Source organism: Spermophilus citellus (assembly GCF_964194105.1).
Source record: "Spermophilus citellus genome assembly, chromosome: 3".
Classification (NCBI taxonomy): domain Eukaryota; kingdom Metazoa; phylum Chordata; class Mammalia; order Rodentia; family Sciuridae; genus Spermophilus; species Spermophilus citellus.
In genome coordinates this window covers 104,180,172-104,198,631 of record NC_138184.1, presented here as the reverse complement: position 1 = coordinate 104,198,631, position 18,460 = coordinate 104,180,172, and the positions used below count along the sequence as shown (strand labels likewise).

At 59.8% G+C, this 18,460-nt stretch overlaps 1 protein-coding gene across 2 annotated transcripts in view; it reads left to right on the top strand.

The window, feature by feature from the left end:
* The window catches only part of GALNT9 (polypeptide N-acetylgalactosaminyltransferase 9), a 61,456-nt gene that overhangs the window by 17,183 nt on the left and 25,813 nt on the right, over positions 1 to 18,460 (top strand). For both annotated transcript variants that reach the window (XM_081287708.1, XM_081287707.1), the window contains exons 2-5: positions 6,099 to 6,279; positions 12,459 to 12,625; positions 13,424 to 13,598; positions 15,040 to 15,237. In XM_081287708.1, coding sequence (XP_081143834.1) covers positions 6,099 to 6,279; positions 12,459 to 12,625; positions 13,424 to 13,598; positions 15,040 to 15,237 — 721 coding nt within the window. The remainder of the gene's footprint in view (positions 1 to 6,098; positions 6,280 to 12,458; positions 12,626 to 13,423; positions 13,599 to 15,039; positions 15,238 to 18,460) is intronic.

Genomic DNA, 18,460 nt, shown 5'->3' with positions numbered 1-18,460 from the left:
TCTATAGTTTGAATTGATATTCAGGAAAAGAAGCTCTAAAGGAATGAACTTTGCCTTTGCTCAAGACTTCAGGAAAGCCACAGAGTGTCTGTTCAAAGTAGGGAGGGGAGGATGCGAAGAAATCAGCAAAGAGAAAATGATACAAACACGGGCACAGGACAGGGTGGGGCCACCTCCCTCTTAAGGGCTGGTGGCCAGGACAGGACAGGCCCTCCCTCCCTGACCCCTGCTGCTGTGGAGGCCTCTCTGCGGTCACCTGTGTCTGGCTTCTGTGCCACATTGCTGGCCCTCTGGCTGCCTCATGGTGTCCCCGAGGTCCCCGGGGGGGGGAGCACCCTCCCCAGCCCTCCCCAGCCCTCCCCAGGCCCCTGTTGGCTCCATCTCATGGCTGTGCCGCTGTCCCCTGATTGCATGGCCCCAGCCCCCACCATGCTCCGTGGTGTCCACTCAGCTCCTTGTGGACCTGGCAGATGTGGCTTCACCTCTGGCTTTTCCTGGGCAGGTGCCCTCAGTGCCCCCTTCCCTCCCGGCCCCCTCACTGGCTGCCTGGTGGTGTCTGCAGGACCCTCCTGCACACCTGTCCCGTCCTGGTCCTGTCACCTCTCCCGAGCCATCTGCCCCCGCCTCCTGCTCGCCCCCAGTGCAGGCCAGGTGTGGGGCACTGCCCACCTGGCCAGGATGCTCTTCTGGACACTGCAGTCTCCTGGCACTGACCCCTCCTGGCCTGGCTCTTGGAGGTGCTCCTGGCTCTGGATGAGGGAAGGAGGGGCAATTGGAGTGGCCACAACCCAGCTTTTCACATGAAGAGCACTTGGTGTCACAGAGGGTCTCCAGGGACACAGGATCACGCTCTGGGTGGGCAGCGAGGGCAAAGTGGACTCATGTGCACTCACCTAGCTTCTGTGGTGGGCAAAGATGGCACAGGGCATGAGAGGCTGCCTGGCTGTCCCCACACAGAGGCCCCAAGTGACGCTGCCCTGGCTGTCCCCATGCAGAGGCCTCAGGTGACACTGCCCTGGCTGTCCCCACACAGAAGGCCCAAGTGATGCTGCCCTGGCTGTCCCCATCCAGAGGCCCCAGATGACACTGCCTGGGCTGCCCACACACAGAGGCCCCGGGTGACGCTGTCCTGGCTGTCCTCCACAGCCAGACCCCAGGTGATTGTGTATGTCAACACAACTTTGCAGGCATTTGTGACTTTCCTTCAGAACTAGACCTTGTGTGACAGCCATAGCACATGTTGCTGGCACAAAAAGAAGCCCCCAGGCTCCTGATAAGGCGGCCCCAGGTCCCCAGAAGCTCCCACCCGGCGGCTCTGACTGGGTCATGTGGCCTGAGCAGGGCCCCGTCAGTGCACAGGGACAGGAGCATGGGTGCCACGCGGGGGGTCAGAGGTCATCATGTGGAACGCACTTGAGCCTTGGACGAGGCAACACGGGGACATTCTGGGGACAGATCAAGGAGCCAGCGAAAGGGAAAACTGGCTTCTCCATGCTGAACCCCACACAGCGCACGATGCCCTGGCTCCCTCTGAGGCCCCGCAGTGAACAGGGCCAGCAAACACAGGCATCTGCCACTCACACCCCGGGAAGGGGTCACCAGGGCTGCAGGGGGCTCCTGGGTGCCAGTGGGCGACGGCTCCTCTGAGAGACACGAGGGTCTCCAGGGAGGCGCAGGGCTGCACTCCCACCAGGGCTCGGACTCTGTCTGGACACACCAGTAAGGCTCCCAGGGGGTCCTGGTGCTGACCAGTGAGTCCCAGTGTTGACCAGTGAGTCCCAGCAATGACCAGTGGGCCCCAGTGCTGACCAGTGTGTCCCAGCAATGAGCAGTAGGTGCTGGCCAGTAGGTCCTGGTGCTGACCAGTAGGCCCCAGTGCTGACAAGTGGGCTCCAGTGCTGATCAGTATATCCTAGCACTGATCAGTATGTCCCAGCAATGAGAAGTAGGTGCTGGCCAATGGGTCTTGGTGCTGACCAGTTGGTCCTAGTGCTGACCTATGGATCCCAGTGCTGGCCAGTGGGTCCTGGCACTGACTGGCTTTGGCATTTCGACTGTCCCTGCCTCCCACCTGACTGGGAGGACAGGGCTGTGGTGGCTGCCCAGGCCGGGAGCCCCTTTCCCTGCCTGGAGATGTGTCCAGCTGGTACATGAGTCATGTGGCCAGTGCTAGAAAGGTCCATCCCATGAACCACACAGTGCATGCTCAGGATGCCTCCCATCTATGGCAGGATGAGGCATCTGACAACCAGAGTGGTCCTCCAACACTGTCCTCCATGGGGCATCTCCTCTCATACTGGGTCCTGCCTGCCCAACCCGGCAGTGACCACAGGAGCAGCTGTTAAGTTACCGCCTCGGCCTTCAGGATGGGCTCTGGTGACCTCTGAGACGCCTGCTGTAGAGGGCAGCTGCACTGGCCATCTGCTGTGGCACTGGGCAGGGACCTTAGTTTCTCATCTGTCCATTGGGCAGCAAGAGCTTCCTCCTAGAAGGTGACCCTAGGGGTACAGGGGCCTTGGGCATGGGCTGAGTGGCTGTTGGACTCGCCAGGGTGGCCAGTGCAGAGAAAAGCTCAGCTATGGTGCTGTGAGAGTCCACGTCCCCACCAGCCTTGGGAAGATACCCACCTGCAAGCCAGCCGGGTCTGGGGAGAGGCCACAATGGGCTGCCCACTAAGAGGGATGGTCCTTGCTGGCTCTGTCCTTGGATCCCAGCACAGTGTGAGTGGTAGTGTATGGTGAGGGTGAGGTGGCCCAGGCTGGGTCTGGGGTGCTGGGACTGATAGGGCGGGACCTGAGGAGGGAGGGAGAGGGTGGAATGACCGGTGCGCAGGACCCAGGGGCAGTTAGGTGGAGTTGGAAGTGAAAACCAGCAGGAAGTTTCAAGGGATCTTTCAAGGGGCTGAGCACAGTGATTTGCAGCTGGGACAGTGATTCTGTCCTTGCTGAACTTGCTGAGGCAGGTCTGACTCAACAGAGACCTCCACAGCCCCCGAACTCTGGCTCCCTCCTGCCTGGTCTCCCAGCAGCCTTGGTTGGATGGCTGCCCAGCAGGGTGTGGGCCAGGTCTGCCACTCACAGACTGTGTGACGTTGAGTGTGTTGCTTGACCTCTTTGTGCCAGGGTTTCCTTACCTGCCGTCGGGTGCTGTGGAGAGTGAAGGAGGGGGCTGTGCAGAGGGTGCACTCTGTACAGAAGTCACCGCCACCACTGTCCCATGCCCAGGTTAGGAGTGAGCCGGCAGGTCTGGAGCCACCTGACCAAACAGGGCATGGTTCTGGGGAATGGTGGAGCATCTGAAGAGTGGTCACTGCTGCTTTGACCTTGGACACCCTTTACCAGTTCAGAGTTGTGATCCCCCTCGGGGTCCCTCCAGGCTGGGCTCCTCTCATCTGAGCATCCACCTGTGGACAAGTCCTGTGGAGCTTGGGTGTGGTTACGGGGCAGTTGCAGCCGTACCCATGACCTTGGAGGATGAGGCACTGGTGGCCAGCAGTCCAGGCGGGTGGGGACGTCCACACTGGCAGGGAAATGGGCAGAGGTTGGTGCCTCCAGAGCAGAGCCTCCGCATTCCTCCTACAGTCAAAGGCAACCATCACATAACTAAAAATAACAGCAGCTGAGGGAAGCTGGGACGTGGCAGCACAGGTGGAGGTGGCAGTGGACGGGGCTCATTTCTCATGTCCAGGAGCCCAGGGAATTGTCTGCTAGCGAGAGCTGGGCCCAGAGCTTCCTGTGCGCAGTGCCCAGAGCAAGAGGGCAGCACCAGAGCCTGGGAACCAAGTCCTCGAGCTGCGAGGCTGGCAGAGGGGCACCCCGCGGGTTCCTCCAGGATGTCTGGATCTCAACACAGCATGTTTCACATTTAATGGAAAGGAAGCCCCGGGGTTGACGGGCCCCTCTGGCCAGGCAGGGAGAACTAGCTCTGTGGTGACACCCGTGCCCTGGGAGCCCCATTTGCAGACTTCTCAAGGTGGAGAGCAGACTTTCTAACAGCGTGGCCATCATGTAGCAATGCTAAGTGAACATAAGAGACGGAGTCACTCTCACCCTGACCTTTCAGTCCCCACCCGGTGTGCGTCCCCCCTACGTAAGCCTCCACACAGCTTCCCCGTTTGAAGTGGAATGTCCTGGAAACACGAAGATGCACAAGATGGGACACCCTAGCTGTCTAAGCAGAGAAGCCCCCTGGACAAGCAGGGTCCAGGCTCCTGTGCCTTCAGTCCCTCCCCAGGGCTGGACCATACATTCTGCCTGGTCTAGAAGATGAAGGGTGGGCATTTGCATGTCCACAGCCTGATGAAGACCAGAGGCCTCTCCAGGAGCTGACAGGTGGCAGCTCAGGGACAGGTCCCTCTGCCTTTTTTTCTGGCTTACATTCCACCCCCTACCACCCACTCCAAGTAGCTGTCCAGTTCTCCCAAAAGGAAGAGCAAGGGTTGCCCTTGCCTATGGACACTGCCCTGGTCCCTTTAGGAGCCATGTTCTGAGCTGAGACCCCCCTTCCTGGCTCCAATGACTGGCTAGATCTTTCTTCAACCTGGTGTCCCCAGGCACCCTGCCCCCTCTCACCCATGATGTCCAGTCTGTCACCAGGGAGTCCCTGATCATTCCCAGTCAGCCTGGTCCCTGAGGGACCTGCAGAGCAGCTCCTGTGCTCCTGATTTTTGATGGTCAGTGTCCACTGCTTCTGGCTTCTCTCCCCAATGACACGTCTCTGTCGTCCTTAGCAGTAGCCTCCCTTGACAGGCATGGGTTTGCAATAGTTTGCATGGTAGGACTGATGCTGTCCAGGGCTGGGAGAACAGCTGCTTTGCTTTTGAAAGTTCAATTACCTTCAGTTCTTTGTAATTGTTAATTCTTTTTTTTTTTTAACATCAATACACTAGTCTTTGCTTTTCAGACAATTGCAGATTTATAGACCAAATAAGCTCAGAGTACAGAGAGGTCCACAGACTCTGTGCCCCATGCCATTATTGATTCTGATGTTAATGTGATAAGCCAATATTGATACATGCTTAACAACCTGAGCCAATATCTGATATCCACACTGAGCATTGCTGACCTGAGCATTGATATACGGTTGCTAGTCTAAGGTATTGATACATGGTTGCTGGTCTGAGCATATTGATTCATGGTTGCTGGTCTGAGGTATTGACACATGGTTGCTAGTCTGAGTGAACTGATACATTGTTGCTGGTCTGAGCATATTGATACATGGTTGCTGGTCTGAGCATATTGATGCATGGTTGCTAGTAGGAGCATATTGATACATGGTTGCTGGTCTGAGCATATTGATGAATGGTTCCAGTGTGAGCATATTGATACCTGGTCTGAGGTATTGACACATGATTGCTAGACTGAGCATATTGATACATGATTGCTGGGCAGATCATATTAATACATAGTTGCTAGTCTGATCATATCGATACATGACTGCTGGGCAAATCATATTAATACATAGTTGCTAGTCTGAGCATATTGATACATAGTTTCTAGTCAGAGCATATTAATGCATGGTTCCAGTGTGAGCATATTGATACATGGTTGCTAATCTGAGCATACTGATACTCTTGATAGTCTGAGCTTATTGACACATGGTTACTGCTCTGAAGTACTGATGCAAGTCTACGGCCATACCACCCTGAACGCGCCCCATCTCGTGTGAAGTACTGATGCATGATTGCTGCTCTGAAGTACTGGTTATTGGTCTGAGGTACTGACACATGTTTGCTGGTCTGACGTAACTCTGAGAGGTCCACAGACTCTGTGCCCCATGCCATTATTGATTCTGATGTTAATGTGATAAGCCAATATTGATACATGCTTAACAACCTGAGCAGGATGATTGACTACAGCAGGCTCAACACAGTGGGTGGTGACCTGCAGCCACCTGCAGTGTCACAGAGGTACTGCCCTTGACACCTGGTGCCCCCTGCTTGTCCCACCTGGCTTCTGTGGGCCTGTTCTTCCTGACCACAGTCCAGTCTTTTCTAAGAGGTGGCGTTGGAATTGGGAATGGAGAGGGACTGAGGGGAGGTGGGTGTCTGTGGGGCACCTTGGACTCTGCCTGACCCACCCTCCCCTGTGCCCCTCCAGGTCTTGCAAAACCCATCGGCCTGGTAGAGGGGCCAGGTGGCCTGGGTCAGGGAGGCGTGGCGGCCACTCTGCAGGAGGACAGCCAGGAGAGGGAAGGCAAGTACGAGGAGTATGGCTACAATGCCCAGCTCAGCGACCGCATCTCCCTGGACAGGACTATCCCCGACTACAGGCCCAAAAAGTGAGTGCCAAGGGCCAGCCAGCTGGCCATGTGCTGCCCTGCCGAGGAGCCACCATGGGGGAGGGGCCTGCAGGGCACCTGCGGCCACCCCACCCTCGCCTCCTCCTCCTTCTTGTCACTCTATCTCTCCCTCCAGTTCTTCTCTGTCTCTTTTCTCATGATCTCTGTCTCCCTCTGTCTCTGGGGTTCTCTGGCCATGGCCACCCTCTTCCTGCACGGCCACAGGCCACACCCCTCCCTCAGAATGGAAGCCGGGGTGGAGAGGTGGCCGTGCCGGCTGAGGTCCTGTGGCCAGTCTGTGGCCCCTGCCTGGCCCCACCTGGCCTGCTCCTCCCGCTGGCTTCTGGGGGTTTCGCCACAGCCACTGCCACACTGGTGTGAGCCCATGTGTCCTGTCTGAGACACTGCCTGCCCTCAGTGGGCGATGACCCCTTGTCCCACCACCCTGAAGCCACAGCAGCCTCAGAAAATCCCTGAGAACAGAGTCCTACCAGCCCTCAATCCTTACAGCTGTGGCAAAGCCACACAGGCCGCCTGGAGGGGCCAAGCTGGGGTGCCTGGGAAGGGGACGCCAGCCAGGCCTGGAGGCCACTGGCAGGTGGGCCGTTCCTCCCATCTGCAGAGCCTAGCAGGATGGAACCCTCTGCCCTGGGTACCAGGACTCAGTGGCAGGTGGAGGCTTGGTGACCTTCCTGTCCCCTGGAGCAATGCCAAAGGACAGGCAGATGAGGAGGAGGGGTCCGTTTCCTGCCTTTTTGAGGAACTCCCTCCACCTGGACCTGGAGACCAGGATTCTCATGCAGGGCTTGTGGGGAGGGGGCAGGCCACTCAGGGTGGAGGGTGAGGCCCAAGAAGGCGCCTGGTCCTGGTCCACCTGGGAACGGTCCGTGCACACCCTGGAGTTCCTCAGACAGGGAGAGTGGAGCCCAGGTGGAGGTGTAGCTACTGCAGCCATTTGAGGATGATGGTGTGATTGGGTGTCAGTGTGTTGACCTCATGGTCACCCCTGGTCAGCACAGCCAAGGCTGGCCTCTGTGAAGGGATGAGATGCAAATTTCTTTTGAGTAAAAACTGTACTTGAGTTTAAAACAGGACAGTTTTTAAAAGCTCAATAAGAAGGAATACAGAGGTGCCCAATATGGTAGCATTCACAGAGGTGGCCCAGGACCTGCCATGCGTCAGCTGGCCTGTGTGTACATGTGTCAGTGTGTGCATGTGTGTGCACGTGTGTGTACACGTGTGTCTACATGTGAATGTGCACATGTTTCTGATGGGAAAACTATAAGGGACATGAACCAGCCAGGGATCAGCAATTTGGAGAAGCTGGTCTGTCCAAGGCATTAAGGGACAGGCACAGAAATAGCATTACTTGGACCCAATGAGAGCTGGGAGCTCTGTGGGGACCTGATTTTGGAGAGAAGACATCACTTTCAAGACATGGGAAGGTAGGGAGGGGCGAGAAGTCCCTGTCACCCCTCACCTTGAGTTTCTTCTCCTGTGGACCCCACCCAGCAGAAGCCAGATAGGAAGGGATCCTGCAAGAAGCAGCCCAGGCAGCCAGCCTGTAAGGTTCCCAGCAGGATGGGAAGAGTAGGAGCCCCGGCTGCCACCCACAGAAGAGCTGGCCCAGCCCAGGCAAGCTCTAGTGCAGTGGGACCTCTTGGCCTCCAGCTCAGGCTGGGCAGGAGGGAGGAATAACCCAGCAGAAGTCTCAGGCCAGAGTCTCATTGGCCCATGTTGGGTCATGTGCCCATCCGGGAACCAATCACAGCCAGCAGCCTGGACCGGAGCTCACCTATTGGTCACATGCTCCCCTGGGAACTGGAGCTGGGGGCAGAGGCCAGCAGACCTTCAGTAGAAACCAGTTCCTGGAAAAGTCAGGCTGCTGCTCTGCAGGCCTAGCGCACCAGGTGACAGCCTTCCTCCCACCGCTGATCCAGCAGGTGCATGGATGGCAACGCACAGCTGGTGGGGTGGGTGGAGCCCGGTGCCCTGCCAGGGCTCATAGGCATGGCCACTGTGTGCTGTACGCCAGGCTATTTTTAAGTCCCAAATAACTGGTATCTTTGGTGCCTGGTTCTTTTATTGGGGGCCTTGTTTTAAGTAGTTTGTTTGGTTTTTAGTTTTAGTTAGACATAATACCTTTATTTTTTTATTTTTATGTGGTGCTGAGGCTCAAACCCAGGGCCTCATTCGTCCCAGGCAAGTGCTCTCCCCCTGAGCCCCACCTCCTGCCACACACCCAGAGAGTTAGACGCTGCCTGTGAATTTGGGCCAGAGGGTTAGAAAGTGTGCCCCTGGAGCCATGCCCCTGGACTGCTGTGCTTCTCCGCTGACCTCAAGTGCTCGCCCTGGAGCCCTGACGGGATGGACATGGGGTCAGATGAAAAGCTGGGAAGGGAAGGGGCAGGGAGTTGCCTAGGACCCCCAGGGTCAGCTGGAGAGGCCATGCTCCTTCTGCCCTGCTCGGCCCCAGAGAACGGCTGTGGGAGCCATCCAAGGGCTCTAAAGCCACCGCCCAGTGAGGAAGTGGGGCCAGTACACAAGAGAGCACATGTGAACTGGCCCGGGGACAGACAGGGAGTCGTGGGCCATCCCAGCTGCCCAGCCCTGCGGCCCTGTGCTAACTGCTCCTGACAACCACAGGCATCCCCCGACTCAGCCCCAAAGTCCTGACCCCAGAAACCGTGAAAGGATACACAGAGGCAGGTATAGAGCCACCAGCTCCAGGCTGGGCCCAGGAGGAAAGCCGTGGACCTCCAGGTGGGGGTGAGTGGGAGCAGCTATGACCTGTAGCCTCGGTAGCTACGCCTGGTGCTCAGCAGGGCCAGCAGAAGCCCTGGCAGGGGACATGGGGAGCAGCGCAAGCTGAGTCCTGCCTGCAGAAGCTTCAGATCTCATTTCAGGACCTTGGTCCCTCCGTGGCTGGTCAGAACTGCCCACGGAGCACAGGCCGGGGCTAGGGCACATGTGCCTGTGCACATGCGTGGTCCCCACCACAGCGCCACCCGCTCAGTAGCAGCCGCCCCTTTCCTAGTGGACGCCACTTGATTTCCCTTTGTCTGCAACTAAAGAGATTTTCTAATTAAACCGCGGCTCTAATTAGGCCACAAAGCACATAACGTGGCCTCAGCTATCAGATGGCCCGTGGGATCTGAGAGGAAGCGTGAATCCCAATTAAGCTGTGCCAGAAAGGAAGGAGCTGCCCTAGGACTGTGTGCGGCCCAGCGGGGACACTCTGGTGGCCAACGTAGTCTCGGCGCATATTGATTGTTTCCGCTGTGAGGGGCTCAAGGCTCCGCTATCAGCCTAGCAAGGGCAGGTTTGGTGGAGGGTGACTTCGAGGGCTGGGAACTGCTCCTCGTGACCAACTCGGAAAAGGAAGCTGCTGAAGACGCCTCTCCTCTTTCTGGTCTTCATCATGACGGCAGACTGCTCCAATAGGTGGCCAGGAGGACTGGGCACCTTGAAAATGTGCCCCATGTGTGGCTGCATCCTGCAGGTAGCCTTTGGGCTGCGGGCCATGCCAGGCTGAGACCAAACACAGTCCAGACTACCATGGACAAGCAGCAAACCCCTGTGCCCAAGCCAGCAGACCTGCCTTTGCCAGTCTGTGGGCATCCATACCCATGCCCTCCTGGGCAGGCTGGGAGAGTTCATCTGGAAGGTCCCGTCGCCCTGCTCTTCCCCAGTGGCCAGGAGCACAGAGGCCTCTGTCTGAGTAACCCGGGAGAAGTCTTGCAGCAAGATGGCTTCCTGCAGGGAAGGCAGCCTGTTTTGGGGTGAGGGCCACTCAGACCTTGAAGAAGAGGTGCTCCATGTTCTGGGAATTTCCTGGGCAGAGCGAGCCTCTCAGTGGCAAGGTGGCTGGTGGGTGCCCTGCAGGTGAGAAGCAGGGTCCCCTGCCCCACAGCCTGTGAGGTCAGAGGGCTCCAGGGTACCACATCACACTCTCCATGGCTCATCCTCGCTGGCTGGCAGTTCTTCATGCCCAGGGCCACGCCCAGGAGGCCCTGTAGCTCCCAGCCCAGGAGGGCAGGGAGTGAGAGTCAATCAGCTGTGTCCACCCTCAGCCAAGACCCAGGGCTGCTCATGATGGAGAGGCCTCATGGGGCAGGGAGTGCTGGGCCTGCTGGGTGGCCATCATCCTTGCACACATCTGATCTGGGAAGAGATCCTGCCCGTCACACAGATGAGGGACCCAGGCCGGAAGCGATGGCTTGGGTCAGGAAGCCAAGACGAGACACCAGGCGAGGCACAGAGATGTGTGGCCACATAGAGGCCCCCCTCGTCACCAGGCATCCCCCTCACAGGCACCCTCATCACCAGGTGCCCTGTCACATGGGACCAACCCTTGTCACATGATGCCCCCATCATACGCTGCCCCCTCACCAGGTGCCCCAGTCATCAGGTGCCCCCCCATAACCCAGTGTCCCCTGTCACAGTGGCCCCTGGGTGCACGGCAGCCCCCTGGGTTGGCTCTGGGCTTGCAGGGTCCTTTCCTGCAGGCAGCGGCTCCTGCCATCAGCCCTAAGGTGTCACCTCGAGGTGTCTCCCATTCTACCTGTGCTGTGAGTGCATGAGAACCGAGCAAACTTCCTCCTCACTGAAAAGTGGGGTGGAGTCTTCTCATCAGAAAGTGTTTTTCTGAGTGATGAGACCTCCCTGGTGGAGGTCCACGGCCCATATCTCTGCCTGGTGACGTGCAGGGTTTGCGCTTGGAGGAGAGGCTGCTGGGTGGGGCTGGGGAGCATCCTCATCCTTAGAGCAGGTGTCTTGGGCCTCTCTGGTGGCCGGGAGGATTGAAAGCCTGGTCCATGCAGAGCAGGTGTGGCCCCTGTGCTGCTGGCCAGGCTGGGCGACCCCTGGCCGTCCCTCCCCACGTGTGGAGCAAGTGCTCCTGCTTTCTGCACTGAGCCATGTCCCAGCTACCAGGACAGGACACACTCTCCTTAGGCTGAGGCTGCTGTGGGTGGATCACTTAGGGTGGGGCCAGGCCCAGCATGGCCAGTGTCCTGTGAGGAGGTGGACGCAGAGGCCCCATGTGCCTTGGAGAGGGCTGCTAAGCCTTGGTGCTGCGCACACGATCGCATCCCTAGTGCTCTGTGGGCGTCAGAGCAGCCGCAGCCTTGGGAGGCCTCCCGTGCCCAGGCTCCTGTGTCCCAGCCTTTGCTCTCCACCAGGAGGCTGTACTGTCCTTCCTGTCACCGAGTCCCCATTCTCTCAACAAGTGTTTCCCAGCTGCTGCAGGGCCAGGTGCACACACACACACCCTGCCCCTGTCTCCATCTCTGTCCCCACGCTGTGCTGCCTCCAGGGCCTGGAGGAGGCGTTCTCCTGGTCATTCTTCCCGTGTGTTAAGTTCTCAAATCCAAAGCCACCTTGTCCACACTGTGTGCAACAGGTGCAAGTGTGTTCACGTGTGGAGTGTGTGCATCGTGTGTGGGTGTGCATGTACATGTATGTGTGTGTGGTGTGCTCATGTGTGTGTGTACATGTATGTGTGTGTGATATGCTCACGAGCATGTGCATGTGCAAGCATGTGTGTTTGTGTGCTGCGTGTGCGTGTACATGACATGCATGTGTGTGTGCACGCACCTGCTGAACTTTCTCAACAGCCTCTGCACTTTTCGGAGTCTGGGTCACTGGCTCTGCTGTGCGGCCAGCACCCCTGACACTCCCTCCATCTTGTGTCACCTGGCAGCCCTACTTCTGTTCCCCTCTCACTCTGTCTTTACTTCCCACTGTGGGCTGGGTGCTGTTGTCCCCAGCACCCCTGTGATTTGGCTCACTGCTCTGTCAGTGTCGTCACCTCCTCAGACTGGCCCTGGTGCCCTCCCGCTGTCCCTCCTGATTCCAGGTCAGGTGGACTCTGAGGCCCCCTGAAGCCCTCTCTTCACACCGGGTACCAGGCCTGGCTGGGCGTGTGACTCTGCAGTCAGCGCTGCCCGTCTGGCCCAAAACCTGAGTGGCTCTGAGGCTCAGGCCCAGCAGGGCTACGTGGAGGGGCCTCAGCTCCCTGTCCCCAGGCTGCAGAAGGGCTCGGTGTCACCCACACCATCAGCAGGAAGCAGCTGCTGCAGCTCAGGGGAGGCCCCTGGGATGTCATGCTTGGTCCCCTGGCTGCGGGGTGCGAAGAGCCCAGGATGCCTTGCCCACGCCGACCACCTGCCCCACAGGTGCAGACAGCTGACCTACTCGGGCGACCTGCCCCAGGTCTCCGTGGTCTTCATCTTCGTCAACGAGGCCCTGTCTGTCATCCTGCGCTCCGTGCACAGCGTGGTCAACCACACGCCCTCCCAGCTGCTGAAGGAGGTCATCCTGGTGGATGACAACAGTGACAACGGTGAGGGCGCCATGGGCGCTGCAGGCAGAGGGGCAGCAGGGTCCTCCCTAGAGGGGGCAAGAGCCACAGTCCAGGGTGAGTGGCTAAATCCCCGGCCCTCGGTACTCATGCTCAGGCCACACTCATCTGCACCGCTCCCCTGGTCTGTGTCCCTTCTTCTCACGAGGACACGGGAATCAGGGACACTCCAGCTCATCGTGTGGTGCTTCAAGCCTCTTTCATGAACTGTGGAAGAATGCACGTAGAGCTGGCCATCTTAAGGGTGCTGCTGGGGCAGCCGTGGCCACCCCCCTTGAGAGCTCTCCATCTTCCCAAACTGCAGCCCCGCCACCCCCAGCCCCTGCTGTCCCGTCCTGCTGTCCTGTCCTGCTGTCCCCCTAGGACTTGCTTCTCTTGGGCCTCCTGTAAGTGGACTCATGCTGGATGTGTCCTCCAGTGGTCAGCTTATGTCAAGGCACACTGTGCTGGGGCTGGTCCAGGCTGCACTGGGCCCATTCCTCCCTCTTCACAGCTGTGTAGTGCTCCTGTGTGGCTGGGCCACTGCTGTCCACTCACCTGTAGGCCTCGGGTCCTTCTTACGGCTCAACAGTTGAGTCTGCTTCCCGCCCCAGCTTGCCTCCCTCTGGGCTGCCCTTGATTCTCAGTCACAGCTCTCCCTGGAACCAACCCGTTCTGCTCCTTGGGGGTCCCCAGCCCCTGGGGGTTTCAGAGAACATCCATGAGACGTCAGTTGGGCCAAGCCATGGGCTGGTGGCCTAGCCCTTCTGAACGGTGCTCTGAGGCGTCTCTCCCCTGCAGTGGAACTCAAGTTCAACCTGGACCAGTACGTCCACCGGAGGTACCCTGGCCTGGTGAAGGTCGTCCGCAACAGCCGGCGGGAAGGCCTGATCCGCGCGCGGCTGCAGGGCTGGAAGGTGGCCACGGCCCCTGTGGTCGGCTTTTTCGATGCCCACGTGGAGTTCAACACCGGCTGGTAAGAGCCTGCTGGTCACTCTGTGGGTTGGGGGACATGGTATGCATCCCTGTGGGGACTTCAGATAAGGAACAGGCACACCCCAGGCCAGGGCCAGGCTGCTGCATGGCCGTGTAGTCCACAGGCCCAGGACAGTCACCAGAGGTGCTCAGAGAGCCCTAGAGGCCTGGCCACTCTGCACAGGAGGGGGCAAGTTCCCATCCTCACGGGAGATCTCAGGTCAAAGGGCCCAAGCTGCTTCTCATGCAGGAACGGCCCAGGTTCTGTGAGCGAGCGGGAGGGGGCTGGAGGGGACGTCAAGTGGCTGGCTAGTGGGAGTCAGGACAGCTTTAGGGGCCTCCGCCCACCAGCAGGCTGGGGTTCCTGGGACCAGAGAGGAAGGGCCTGTCCTGTCCCATCCCCCTGAGAGCAGCAGTAGTGCAGGTCTGTGGGCAGGGCACTGGTGGGGACAGGGGCTGCTTGCTTGCCCAGCCCAGAACCCTGGAGAAGCCCAGCATGGTGTCCCTGGTCCCTTGAGTGACCCACACTGTGGTGGGGGGGCAGGTGGTGACCTCAAATGTTGGTGTGGATGATGAGGGGCATCCACCCACACCTGTAGGACACCCACCAACAGGCACTTTACCTGGGATCCAGTTCCAGTGACCACCTGCCAAGCACCCCCTCCCCAGTAGCCACTGCCAAAACTGCCAGCAGCTCATCAGCCTCCACCAGCAGCAAGTCAGGCCAGCTCCGGGGGGCAGCTCCCAGCTTAGAAGGCAGGGGCTGCTGACGGGTGCCCCAGGCTGCTCTGCCAGTGGCTCCCGCACAGTGGGATCTCAGACACAGGCTTCATGGGCAGACGGCGAGGCCCAGGGAAGGCTGCCCCTGCCCTGGAGCTGTTGGCCGTGAGCAGCTGGACAGCCTGTGTCCTCCCACTCTTTCCTCTCTGCCCTCACCACCTGCCACTGGCCCTCTCCCTCCCAGCCTGGGCTGGCTCCCCGCCACAGCAGGTAGGTGCCAGGGCCCCTGAGGCGCTCCCTCAACTCCCACCTCCTCCATCGTGGCCCAGAGCACCCACACCGAACACCCACTCAAAACCATGGCTCCCAGTTGCCCCCCCTGCTACTCCACCAAGCCCCTCACCTTCTAAGACACTGACATCCCCTCCCCACTCCACAGGGCCTGTCGTGCAGGTGGGACACTGCACACTGCTCGGGGCCCTTCAGTGAGTGACAAGAGGCGTCGATCAGGAGTGTGTCCAGGGTCTAGGGCAGGCATGGCAGGTACGGGGCCTCGGTGCAAAGGGAGGTCCTTCCACAGGTGCAGGGAGCAGGCAAGAGTGGGCCAGGTTGAGGGGCTGAGCCCACAGCGCTCTGATGACAGGACAGCCATTCAGAGTCACCCCAGGAAGATGATGGGTGGGGTGAGGACAGGCCAGGGCTCACAGGCTCATCCCCCACAGGGCCGAGCCCGCCCTCCTGCGCATCCGTGAGGACCGGAGGCGCATCGTCCTGCCGGCCATCGACAACATCAAGTACAGCACCTTCGAGGTGCAGCAGTACGCCAGCGCCGCCCACGGCTACAACTGGGGGCTCTGGTGCATGTACATCATCCCACCCCAGGACTGGCTAGACCGTGGGGACGAGGCAGCACCCATCAGGTGAGCAGCGGGGAGACCCACACTAAGGAGCCAGGGCAGAGCCAGGTGGGGCAGGAAGGGAGCAGGGAGGGAGGGGAACCAGGGGGAGGAGGAGGGAGGGGAGATGGAGGGAGGAGGAGGGAGGGGCAGAGGGAGGAGGAGGAGGAGGGAGGGGCAGAGGAAGAAGGAGGAGGGAGGGGAGATGGAGGGAGGGGCAGAGGGAGGAGGAGGAGGGAGATGGAGGGAGGAGGAAGAGGGAGATAGAGGGAGGAGGAGGAGGGAGATGGAGGGAGGAGGAAGAGGGAGATGGAGAGAGGAGGAGGAGGTAGATGGAGGGAGGAGGAAGAGGGAGATGGAGAGAGGAGGAGGAGGTAGATGGAGGGAGGAGGAGGGAGGGGCAGAGGGAGGAGGAGGAGGGCCACTGAGGGCCCGGGGCAGTACAGGAAGCAGTGGGCATGGGCGTTGGTGGTGTGTGCTTAAGACAGACCGCTGTTTAATGGGACCCTGCAGATGGCCCTGCAGGACACCTGTTTCATCTGCATGGTTCCTTGGACTGCAGCAGGACTGTAGCCCTACCCGCGTGCGCGACCCAGCATTCCCCAGAGGCAGGGTCAGGCTGCTCCAGGCATCCCCTAGGCCTTACGGAGAGGCAGCTGTCCACAGGGGTTTGGGGATCCAGGTGGCTTCTGCAGCCCCCACCCTGGCTGGTCCTGCCAAGCTGTGGCTCTGTCTGGTGTAGACACTGGGCCTTCAGACTGGACCTCACAGACAGGCGGGCCCCCAGGGCAGAGGGAGCTGAGCAGGTTGCACACACCCAGCGCTTCCCTGCACCAGGTCAGTTACAGCAGCTGCTGGGGAGAAGGCACGCTCCTCCTGACCTGTCCCTTTGTGGTGCATCCCACCTTCTCCTCCTGGGGACCCACCAGGGTGCCCGTGCTCACCTGTAGCCTGTGGACCTGTGGACCCCACTGCACCCAGTCAGTCTCTGCTCACCTTGCAAGGCCTCCCCCAGGGCTAGGATCTCAGGGGGTGGCCAGGACCCCTTCCTCCCCTATCCCTGCTGACCCAGGCCACTTTGCCATGAGGGGCCCCTGGCACCGTCCTCACATAGGAGGGTCTTGCAGGGGCTGTCTGATGGGGATATTCTGGCCTACAGATGATGGGAAGCCCAAGCCAGTCTCCTCAGGCCTGGAGGGCATCCACCCTCCATCAACCAAGAGCTGCCAAAGGGCACCCCGATGCTCAGGGGGTCGGGCATTGAGAGATCATCCAACTAGGCTGAGCCACACTTCATGTCCCAACGAGGGGAAAACCACTTCCACTGTGGAGGAAGGTGCTCCAAAGAGCAGGACTAAGTAGGCTCCGGGGCTGGAGCAGGCGCCTAGGGCCCCCCAGGGCCTCACCCTTGGGAGCTGGTCCTCCGGGAGAGCCACAGGGGCAGCTGCTAGCCAGGGCAACTCATGGCAGAGCTTGATCCCAGCATAAATGCACCTGGGGACCCTGGGGACTCCCTGGAGCAGGGTGGCAGCTTGAGGGTGCTTTTTCTCTTCCAAGACGCACTTGACAATCCTCCTTAGCAGCAAGACAAACATCTTGTGTTCAATTTTATAAACCAGTTTAACGCAGGGGACCCAACCTCCCAGTCCCAGCAGGTCCCAAACTGGTCTCATTCGCGTCACCTGGGGAGCCCTTAAACCCTAAGGATGCAGCCAACCAGAGAACAGGGACACCTGGCCCCAAGAAGGTGGGCTCTCTGCCATGGCTCCTGGAAGGACACTGACACAGCGGTCCTGGGAAGGCAAGCTGTGCCCTGCCCAGAGCCACCACCTGCCCAGCGCCACCACCTGCCCAGCTGTGCTGAGGGCCAGAGCCCGCGAGGCTTGGCCTCTGGGCAATACTGGGAGGGCAGCAGCATCTCAACAGAGCCGCACACTCCTGTGGGGAGCCGGTCTGCCCTGTCCAAAGAAAACAGCTCCTAAGGAGCTTGTTCAGGGATGGCCACAGCTGGTCATTCATGAGGGCCTCAGTGGAAGAGATCCCAAGGGCCATGACAAGGTGGGCCCGGTCAGACATCACTGGCTTCATGCTGGAAACACTGTCCATTGCCCACTGACAGGGACCATCCAGCAGCCCCCCTGTGCTGCCGTCCCTCTGGGTTCCCCCAAGAGCTGTCCTGGGGGTCTGTGCAGCACAGGGGAGAGCGAGGATCCCCAGGACCCTGGACCACGCTGGTGGACACGCTGGACCAGAGCCATACTGGCCTCACTTAGAGCTGGGACTTCCACAGCTCTGACCATACCACCGAGGCTCTGGTGGCCCCGGTCACCTGCACCGACCCTTGACACTTCACAGGGTGTCTATTGACTCTGATGCACACCTGGTGTCTCCTGAGGGTGGACAACATGGAGAGGTGGTGGAGAGAGGAGTGGGCCAGGCCAGGCCCAGGGAGGGATGTGCCACGAGCCTCACGTGGGGAAGGCTCGGGTCTCCATCAGGAGTGGGGCCTGCAGACCTAGCCAGGGCGGCCGAGTGGCCTCGGTCAGAAGCCAGTCACAGCCTCCAGAGGAAAGAGCTCTGGTCACCTGAGTGGCCCTGGTGCTCTGGGAATGTCCATCCCCATCATCTCTGGCCTGGCTCATCCTTCAACATGACCACAGGCCCAGTCACCCAGAAAGACCCCTTGGCACCCCCCAGGGTGCCTCCCCTAAGGACTGCGAGGAACCAGCCAGGTGGACCTGCTCCCAGGCCAGTGCTGGATGGGCCTATGAGGACGGCTAAGTTCCCACTGTCCCTGAAGGCCAGCAGAAGCGACACTGAAGATCTACGGGCTGCCTCCCGGCGCCATGCACAAGGAGGAACAGGAGGAACCCAGGCTCGGCCTTGGGGGCTATGCACCCCTGAGCACAGGCAGGAGGGCCAGCCTTCCCTTCCCGTGGGGAGGAGCAGGGCTCGGCCGGGAGTCCTGGATGGAGGCTGGGCCTGCCTGGGCTTGCTACTGGGGCAGCTGCCTCACGATGCAGATGCTGGCCGGCCGAGTTCAGGCCCTGCTGGGCTGTCCATGGAGCATGAAGCAGGAAGATCGCTCAGGGCCCAGGCTGGCCTGTGGCACGACTGCAAACCTGAGACCCCAGGACAGTTCCCCAGGGCGTCAGGACCCCAGCCCCTCCCTCCAGCTCCAGTCTGAGGTGGCCTTTGAGGTCGGGACCCCGACTTGCCTCTGGGTCTAGCCAGCACCTGTCCCTCA